The 9,860-nt window shown below is 57.6% G+C and overlaps 1 protein-coding gene across 1 annotated transcript; it reads right to left on the bottom strand.

Moving 5' to 3' along the window:
• Window positions 1-852: 852 nt before the first annotated feature.
• Window positions 853-9,503, bottom strand: med11 (mediator complex subunit 11). Its single transcript, XM_048526475.2, has 3 exons — window positions 9,260-9,503; window positions 5,326-5,456; window positions 853-1,877 (listed from the first exon to the last, which is right to left on the bottom strand). Exons 1-3 carry the CDS (start codon window positions 9,342-9,344, stop codon window positions 1,737-1,739), a joined length of 357 nt encoding a protein of 118 aa, XP_048382432.1. The 5' UTR covers window positions 9,345-9,503; the 3' UTR covers window positions 853-1,736.
• Window positions 9,504-9,860: the final 357 nt, after the last annotated feature.

The raw sequence follows: 9,860 nt of genomic DNA, 5'->3' as shown, positions 1-9,860 counted from the left end.
CCACATCAAACAGCTCACTAACTGTTCCAAGTAATACACGAGAGAGAGGGGGGAGGGAGAGCAAGAGAGCGAGAGAGAGAGAGAGAGCGATGGGTGGGGCGGGGGGAGAGAGCGAGAGAGGGAGGGAGGGACAGAGAGCGCGAGCGAGAGCGGTAGGGGTAGAGAGAGAGAGAGAGCGCGCGAGGGGGAGAGGGAGGGAGGGAGAGCGAGAGAGAGGGAGGGAGGGAGAGAGAGCGAGAGAGAGGGAGGGAGGGAGGGGTGGGGCGAGGGAGGGGCAGGGCGAGGGCGGGATGGAGGGATGAAACAGAGGGGGGGACGGAGGGAGGGACGGCGAGCCGACAGTGGGAGGTGGACAGAGGGAGGTGGACAGAGGGAGGGAGGGACAGAGACAGCGACAGCCAGAGGGAGAGAAAGCGCATGTGAGGGATCAGAAAAAATCAACAAAGACTGACGCCCACCTTCCTGGGGCAGGGACGGTCAGAGGGGCGAGAGTTCGGGTATGGGGTGGGGGTGCAGTCAGAGATTGCCAAGCAGATTCGGGGTTGGGGCAAGCGAGGTCCAGGGTGAGGAAAGAAGAATGAAGCGATAAAGAGAGAAAGCCAGAGGTAGACGGAGAGGGCAAAGAGCGAAATAGTCGGGAGAGAGATAGAGAGATAAAAGGGGAATTGCCGGGGGGGGATGCGAAAGAGACAGAGAGGGGAGGGCCAGAGAGAGACGGGCGAGGCAGACAGAGACAGAGATAGAGACAGGCGTGGGCAGTGAAACAGAGACAGAGAGAGGGGAGCCAGACCGAGAGATGGGTTGGGGGGGGGGGGGGGGGGGCGGCGGACAGAGAGAGATGGTTGGGGGGGGGGGGGTGGGAAGAGAGAAGAAAGGGATTGGGGGGGTGTAAAACAGAAAGAGATGGGAGGGGAGGGCGAGACAGAGAGATAGAGGGGGGAGACAGAGAGAGGAAATGGTCCCCTTGGCGGGGGGGGGTGTGGGGGGGTCCTGTGAGCTCCGGGGTGAGGCGGAGTCAGGTAGAGATCACCAAGGGGACGGGAGGGTCCTACTGAAAGATAGAGCTGCTCCCCGTGTGCCCCCTGCCCCCAACCTCACCCTCCCCTGGCCCACCAAGCCAGGACCCCCCACAAGGGCTCAGACCCTCCGCCTGGGCTCAGACTGGGACTCTGAGGCCCTCCTGGCCAGTCCCTGCCCTCCCCTTCCCATCGGCCCGGGCTTCAGAGCTCCGAATGGGGCTGGGGTAAGTGAAGGGTGGGGACTGTGCTAAACAGAACATAGCAGTGACCAGTCCGTACAGCTCGCACCCCAGTCCCCCAACCCACCACACCCACTCCCCCCACCAACATGGCCAAAAGTGCGCCCACTCTCCAATGGTGGGCTTTAACAGCAAGGGGGCTGGAAGGGGGCACTGGGGAGGAGGAGAAGGGGGTCTCTGCACTGGACAACAGATTCGAAGGGGCAGGGGAGGGGACGACAGGGAGGGGGGTGGGGGTAGAGATTGATGGTGAAGTGTTGCGGGGGGGGTGGGTGGTGTGATGGAGGGACAGTTGTTCGCTACAAACGGATTCACCGCTCCCCACCCACTCTCCCCCAAGCAAAGCAGAGAAAGAAAAAAATCCCACTTTCCTTACACCCCCTTCCCTCCTCCCTCTCTCTCTCTCTCTCTCTCTCTCTCTCTCCCCCACCCCCCACCCCACCCACCCAGTACCAATGCCGACCCCCCCCCACCCCGGTCACGGCTGCTCAAGCATCTGGTCACAGGTCCTGGCAAGGTCCCGGACTTTGACGTGCGTGTATTCCACTCGGTTCACTGCCATCTGCGCATCCTTCCTGGCCGAATAGCTCGAGCCCTCGTGCGGCTGCCCCGTGGCGACCTGGTAGAGATGGGGGAGGTGAGGGGAGGCAGTGGGTGAAGATGGGAAAGAGAAAGAGATATAGAGAGGAAAAGAGCGAGACAGGGAGGGGATAGACAACAAAAAAGGGGAGAGGAGGACCTTGCATTGCAATAGTGCCGTTTGCCTCCCGGCTGCTAACCGATGCCAAAAAGCTGTCTCCCTTTTGAGGTTGTTTCTGATCGAGTAGGAACGCAGATGCTGGAGAATCTGAGATAACAAGGTGTAGAGCTGGATGAACACAGCAGGCCAAGCAGCATCAGAGGGGCAGGAAGGCTGACGCTTCGCTGTGGGGTTAAAATTCTTTCAGAGATAGTAGGAAACGCCATTTTTTTTCCTGAAGAAGGGTCAGCCTTCCTGCTCCTCTGATGCTGCTGTGTTCCTCCAGCTCTGCTGTTATCCCTTTTGAGGTTCTTCTCATTGAGGCCACTCGAGCGCGCCGATCACCGTGTGTTTCTGTGGGGCATTGCGCACCCCCTCCCTGGAGAAATCATTGTTGGGGCGGGGGGGGGGGGGGGGGGGGGGTTGCGCGATCGCCGTTTGATGCCTCACCCAGGAGGCGGCACTGTGGTCCCTTGGTATAACCACAAGCTCACCGTCACTGGCACAGGGAGGTCCTGGGGCGTTCGGGGGCAGGAGAGGAATGGAGGGGGAGTGCGAGAGAGAGATGGGAGGGGGTGTGTGCAAGGCGGAGACGGGGGGGGGGGCGGGGTCGGGTGATTCAGAGACCGGGGTGGGGGGTGGGATCGAGGTAGAGACCGGGAGGAGGGGTGGGGGGTGGGATCGGGGCACAGGCCGGGAGTGGGGGGTGGGGGGGTGGGATCGGGGCACAGGCCGGGAGGGGGGGTGGGATCGGGGCACAGACCGGGAGGGGGGGGTGGGGGGTGGGATCGGGGCACAGACCGGGAGGGGGGGGTGGGGGGTGGGATCGGGGCACAGACCGGGAGGGGGGGGGTGGGGGGTGGGATCGGGGCACAGACCAGGTCGGGGGGGTGGGATCAGGGCAGAGACCGGGAAGGGGGGGGGGGGTGGGATCAAGGCAGAGACCGGGAAGGGGGGGGGTGTTTGAGGCAGAGACCGGGAGGGAGGGTTTTTGAGGCAGAGATCGGGAGGGAGGGGGGGGTTGAGGCAGAGACTGGGAGGGGGGGTTGGGATCGAGGCAGAGACCTGGAGGGGAGGGTTTGAGGCAGAGACCGGAGCCGGGGGGATGTGAGGCAGAGACTGTTTGGCAGAGTGTATAACTGATTTCAACACCAATTCCCAACAGCTAACAGGGACAGGATGGGCTGAGCGGTCACCGTCTGTTCAGCATGGGAATGCATGGCTGTTTATTGCCCCAGCTGGTACAACAGTAAGGAGCCCGGAGACTGTCAAGAGGTACGGCAGGCTGAGGGAGGTTACAAGGAGTGTAGGGGCTGGAGAGGGTTTCAGAGATAGGGAGGGGGCTTTGGGGGCTGGAGGGGTGACAGATAAAGGGAGGGGCTGCAGGCGGCTGGAGTAGGTGACAAATAGAGGGAGGGGGTGTCGAGGGTGACAGAGATAGGGAGTGAGGGTGGGGGGGTGACAGGGATAGGGAGTGGGTGACAGAGATAGGGAGTGGGTGTGTAGGGGGCTGGAGTAGGTGACAGATAAAGGGAGGGGGTGTCGAGGGTGACAGAGATAGCGAGTGGGGGTGGAGGGGGCTGGAGAGGGTGACATGGATAGGGAGTGGGTGACAGAGATAGGGAGGAGGTGTTGAGGGTGTCAGAGATAGGGAGTGGAGGTGGAGGGGGCTGGAGGAGGTGACAGAGATAGGGAGTGGGTGACAGAGAGAGGGAGTGGGTGTAGAGAGTGACAGAGATAGGGAGTGGGTGTGTCGGGGGCTGGAGTAGGTGACAGAGGGAGAGGGTGTAGAGGGTGACAGATAGAGGGAGTGGGTGTAGAGGGTGACAGAGATAGGGAGTGGGTGTGTAGGGGGCTGGAGGGGGTGACAGAGAGAGGGAGTGGGTGTCGAGGGTGACAGAGATAGGGAGTGGGTGTGTAGGGGGCTGGAGGGGGTGACAGAGAGAGGGAGTGGGGGTGGAGGCGGCTGGAGGGGGTGACATGGATAGGGAGGGGGTAACATGGATAGGGAGGAGGTGTTGAGGGTGACAGAGATAGAGAGTGGAGGTGGAGGGGGCTGGAGGGGGTGACAGATAGAGGGAGGGGGTGTCGAGGGTGACAGAGATAGCGAGTGGGTGTGTAGGGGGCTGGAGTGGGTGACAGATAGAGGGAGAGGGTGTCGAGGGTGACAGAGATAGCGAGTGGGGGTGGAGGGGGCTGGAGGGGGTGACATGGATAGGGAGGGGGTGACATGGATAAGGAGGAGGTGTTGAGGGTGACAGAGATAGGGAGTGGGTGTAGAGGGGGCTGGAGGGGGTGACAGAGAGAGGGAGTGGGTGTAGAGGGTGACAGAGATAGCGAGTGGGTGTGTAGGGGGCTGGAGTGGGTGACAGATAGAGGGAGAGGGTGTCGAGGGTGACAGAGATAGCGAGTGGGGGTGGAGGGGGCTGGAGGGGCTGACATGGATAGGGAGGGGGTGACAGAGATAGGGAGGAGGTGTTGAGGGTGACAGTGATAGACAGTGGGGGTGGAGGGGGCTGGAGGGGGTGACAGAGATAGGGAGGTGGTGTTGAGGGTGACAGAGATAGAGAGTGGGGGTGGAGGGGGCTGGAGGGTGTGACAGAGATAGGGAGTGGGTGTAGAGGGGGCTGGAGGGGGTGACAGAGATAGGGAGTGGGTGTGTAGGGGGCTGGAGAGGGTGACAGAGAGAGGGAGGGGGTGTAGAGGGTGACAGAGATAGAGAGTGGGTTTGTAGGGGGCTGGAGGGGGTGACAGAGAGAGGGAGTGGGTGTAGAGGGTGACAGAGAGAGGGAGTGGGTGTGTAGGGGGCGTCAGAGATAGGGAGCGTGTGTAGAGGGGGCTGGAGGGGGTGACAGAGAGAGGGAGTGGGTGTAGAGGGGGATGGAGGGGGTGACAGAGAGAGGGAGTGGGTGCAGAGGGTGACAGAGATAGGGAGTGGGTGTAGAGGGGGCTGGAGGGGGTGACAGGGATACGGAGGGGTTGGAAGGTAGTACTGGGTTGGGGTAGTGGAGCAGGGGTTCAGCGTTGTAGTGGAGGAGTTAGTTGGGAGTGCTGAGTGTTGGGGGGGGGGATTGGGAGGGCGGCAGTGCTTGAGGCTGGAAGAGGGGAGTTGGTGCGGGGACGGGAGCATCGGCGTGGCGGTGGGTTGGGGGGGGCAGTGGGGTGAGAGCATTAGGGAGCGGTAGCCAGGGGCTGATGGACAGGTTGGAAGAGGGTTGGGGTAGGGGCAAGTCTGTTTCTGGGGGTGGGGAGCCCGAGGAACCCTGCGGCGCGCGCAGGGGAGAGGCGGGTCGAAGTTTCGCCGGACGGGGAACCCGTCCGACCTCACCTGGGTGAGATAGCGGATCTGGCTGGACAGCTCTGTTTCGACTCGCTGCACAGAGGCTGTGAATTGCAGAGCGTGACGCTCCAGGTTACGTTCTGCTGGCTTCTCCTTCGACATTTCCAGGATAACATTGGCTGCGGACCGCAGAAAGAGAGAGAGAGAAGACGGGAGTCAGTGAGGATACTCAATCTGGGAAAGATCACCCCTCCGTAAACGTTACGTTCAAACATGAAGCTAATGTGATTCGGAAGGTGCTTCTCCTGAGGAGAAAGTGAACACTCAAAAGTCTTGCGTCTTAATGTGGGCTCATCAAACTTTTAACCCCAAATGTCCATTCGCAGGAGGACAGCTCCAGCTAAAAGCAGGCTCTCGAGTTCAGCAGAGAGAAAAACGCCCCGGAATTTCACACCTTGCAGAAACCGCAACTGCACTTCAAAAGGAGGAACACGCTGCAAACTCCGATGCAATTTCCTGGGACAAATCTCAAACTGAGATCATGACAGGAGGCAAAGGCGGGCAGTCCGGGCGAGATTTGATCTTTCGTCTCCGTTCCCTTTCCAAAGCGAGCAAGAGCAGGGTTAGAAACCATGTGGCCCCGGGGCGCGCGTGGGAGGTGGTGAACAGAGCTGATTGAGCAAAGCTCGTCACCCTGGCGTTGCGGGTAAGGGACTCTCTCTCACTTTGTGCGCTGAAGCCAGACAACCAGCAAAAAGGAAACAGGGCACGAGTATTTCAGGTGGATAAGGTAGGGGAGCAGGTTCATTCCTCCTCATGTGGGAGCTTAACAATGCGGGACGTCCCATTTGGAACCGGAATAATTTGGGGAACTTCACGGAAACTGAGTCTTCAGTCACAGCAGTGCACGCCGACCATAATCCCAAACTAAACTAGTCCCACCTGCCCGCGCTTGGCCCATAAACTCCAAATGTTTATTTATTGAAGTACTTTTCCAAATGTCTTTTAAATGTTGTAAGTGTGCCCACATCCACCACTTCCTCTGGAAGTTCATTCCACACATGGACCACTCTCAGTGTAAGAAGTCACCCCTCAGGTCATTTTTAAATCTTTCTCCTCCCACCTTAAGAGCAAGGCCCTAGTTTTGAACCTCCCCCCACCGCCCTGTACCCTGGGGGGAGAAAAGAACCTTAGCTATTCACCCTATCCATGCCCCTCATGGTTTTATAAAGCGCTACAAGATCCCTGTCTGGGCTTGTTAACCACAGCCAACCAGGAATTCCTGGATGACCAACATGACCAAGGATTGGCCACTCCGTCACTGGGTGCCTTAACACGATGATGGTGCCCAGACATGGCATCGTGACCCACTTGGAGGGTGTTCAGGTGGGATCCCGCCTGAAGGCACCCCTGCCCCAGACGCAATTTCAAATCGCCCCCAAGATCCCGTACCCACCCCGGGAGCCTGCGTCCCCACAAGCCGAGCCCCCTCCGGAATTTTTGAGTTTGTGGGTTTCGTGAGCTTGTAAATGGCGGGGCCCTGTGCAGAATGCTGCTGAATGCTTCTCCTTTTTCCACCGTGCTGGGGTGGGGGGCGGGGAGTGGAGGTTCTCTATGTGGGGGAAGTCGGGGGGGGGGGGTAGGTGGTCATTGTATGCAGCAGTCCTATGTATCCTCAGATTGCAGACTCCCATCTGTCCGTTTTGTGGCGCTGTGGAGTCGGCGGGCCCTGTCTGTGCTGGGCGCGGGCGCTTGTGCTCCCGTTTGTCACCATCTTATCAGAGCTCCCTTTTGCGTTTTGTTGCTTACCCTTCAGCCCCCACGCTCCCGATCTTTGGGAGAGGGGAGCGGGCATGATCTCCCCGTGGGGTCTGCTCCCGGAACTCACAGGTCCAGGGAGCGGGCAGTGGAGGGGTCAGAGGAGCAGGAAAGCTGACGTTTCGGGCCTCGACCCTTCTTCAGAAATTGCAGGGTGTTGGGTGTCCTCCAATTCCACTTTCATTTTGACGCCTAACTTCACCTTTTTGTTCACACGGACATTGCCGCCACTCAGGGAGATCTACTTGCTGCTGGTTTTCTTGGGCACGTGAGTGCTTTTCCTGCTGGCTGTATGTTAAATCAAGTTATTTGAGCTGGTGTTCTTACTCAGTCTCGCACCCGTGCGCACGCACAAGGGTTTTAAACAAAAAAAGGAGGAAAAAATACCACGCGATTAAGGCAGAAAATTGAAAAGAAGGATGTGAAAAAAGAGAAAAGGCAAGCAAAAAAGAATATAACCAGGGATTTAGAATCTCCTCAGTCCAGGCAACTGACTCTGAGCTGCCTGGTCACAGCCAGTACATTGTGCATTCGGAAATAAATTTTGACAGTGATGGGATACCGGCCTCACTCCTCAGCCTCCTGCACTCCAGTGAAATAATCCCAGTTTATTCAGCCTTTCTTTATCACTCAAACGTTCCATACCCGGCAACATCCTGGTAAATCTCTCCTGAACCCTCTCCAGCTTAATAACATCCTTCCTATTGCAGGGCGACCAGGACTGGACACGGTGCTCCAGAAGGGGCCTCACCTCCTGTACAACCTCAACATGACTTCCCGACTCCTATAGCTCAAAGGACTGAGCAATGAAGGCAAGTGTGTTTCCCAAGGCATTAATGGGTTTGTCTGATGAGGAAAGTTTGAGCAGGGCTTGCCTGGACTCAACGGGGCTTTGAAGCAACTTTCGAGAAACAAATTGGTCTCTTGAGGGGCCTTGGCAGGGCAGAAACTGAGGGATCATTTCCCATCATGGGGGAGGGACACTGTTTTAAAATCCGGAATCTCCAATTTGTGACGGAGATGAGTAGGAATTGCTTCTGCCTGGGTTGAAGAGTTCTCCTACCCCAGACAGCGGTGGAGAATGGCTCACTAAATATATGGCGTTAGACAGACTTCCAATCAATGAAAAGAGTTGAGGGAGCTGGGGAACAGACAGAAGAGCAACCAGCCGTGATCTTATTGGCTGGTAGAGCAGACCGAATGGTCCCTTCCTGCTCCTATCCCACACATTCAGGCCAAGAAACCTCAAACCCTCTCTCGCCCAGGTTTGTAACCTGGGGGGGGGAATGCAACAGCATTTGCCCACAGTGCCCAGGGCCATTGGATTTAGGACAGGCATTCAGAAGGGGTTTGGGATGGGCTACTCTCCCCGAAGGGACATTACACAGCAAGAGTTCATACAGCTCCCCAGGAATGGCCAGGCCTCCCCCGCTGTCTCTCCTTCGCACTCCCTCATTGTGTTGCTGCTCTGTGCATCCTCCTCTCTTCCCTCCGCTCCTCACATATTCATGTCTAACCCACTGCTTTCCTCTCTCCTCCTTCAGCCGCCCCTCTCTCACTTCCTCCTCCTTTTCCATCGCCCTCTCTCCTCCTCGTTCTCTTTCCACCCCCTCCATCTCTTGCGCCTCCGCCTGCCTTCCCCTCAACCCCCCACTACACGCCATTCCACCCCTCCTCTACTCTTCTTTCCACACACACTCTCACACTTTTCTCCTCTTAACTAAATCAGTCTTTCTGCCCCCTATAACCTCTCTCTCACACACATCCCTCTCTCATTCCCCCACTCTCTCTACCTTCACCTGTCTCCACCTGCCCCCTCTTTCTCCACCTCACACTCCCCTTCTGTCCATCTCGCCCCGTCTCCCGACTTTCCATCCCCCTCTCCCTATCTTCTCCTTTCTCTCACCCAACCCTCCCCTTTCCTCACCATCTCTCCAGCTCGCTCAGTGCATCTAGCTTTCTTTCTTTTTCTATCTCTTTTATAATATACATAAACCCCCTCTCTTTCTTCACCTTCCTTTTCCTCTATCACTCTCTCCCTCCAGTTCATTTACCACCCACATCATTTTCTCCAGCTAACACCCACCCCCATCCCTCGTGCCACCCACCACCCCCTTCTCTCTCTCTCTCTCTCTCTCTCTCTCTCTCTCCCTCTCTCTCCTACCTGCAGTCTGTAAGATGATGGCAATCTCCTTCTCGATCTCCTCCAGGTTCCGGAGTTTCTCGTTAGCCGGTCCGTAGGTCCCCATGGCGTGCGGTTAACTAGAGGGATCCGACAGTCGGGATCTGGCTCAGCACCGGATTGCGGACCAACCGAGACTGAGCAGCGAGGAAACAGCGGGTACAGGAAGCTCCAACAACAGCGCCTCACCCAGAGAGCCTGAGAAACTCAACTGACAGGGAGTGTAACCAATGGAAACACTGTAACTGACAGGGAGTGTAACCAATGGGAGCACTGTAACTGACAGGGAGTGTAACCAATGGGAACACTGTAACTGACAGGGAGTGTAACCAATGGGAGCACTGTAACTGACAAGGAGTGTAACCAATGGGAGCACTGTAACTGACAGGGAGTGTAACCAATGGGAACACTGTAACTGACAGGGAGTGTAACCAATGGGAGCACTGTAACTGACAGGGAGTGTAACCAATGGGAACACTGTAACTGACAGGGAGTGTAACCAATGGAAACACTGTAACTGACAGGGAGTGTAACCAATGGGAACACTGTAACTGACAGGGAGTGTAACCAATGGGAGCAATGT

The sequence above is a fragment of the Stegostoma tigrinum genome, chromosome 45, assembly GCF_030684315.1.
Source record: "Stegostoma tigrinum isolate sSteTig4 chromosome 45, sSteTig4.hap1, whole genome shotgun sequence".
NCBI classification, from domain to species: Eukaryota; Metazoa; Chordata; class Chondrichthyes; order Orectolobiformes; family Stegostomatidae; genus Stegostoma; species Stegostoma tigrinum.
Note: the sequence above shows the minus strand (reverse complement) of the source record. Positions and strands in the feature narration are given on the sequence as shown.

Bases quoted from the DNA above. Each gene is read 5' to 3' on its own strand.
- med11 (XM_048526475.2), bottom strand. From the start codon at position 9,344: ATGGGGACCTACGGACCGGCTAACGAGAAACTCCGGAACCTGGAGGAG. The intron at 5,457-9,259 runs GTAGGAGAGAGA...TGCGGTCCGCAG, and splicing joins CATCATCTTACAGACTGCAG to CCAATGTTATCCTGGAAATG. The intron at 1,878-5,325 runs GTGAGGTCGGAC...CATCTCTACCAG, and splicing joins AGATCCGCTATCTCACCCAG to GTCGCCACGGGGCAGCCGCA.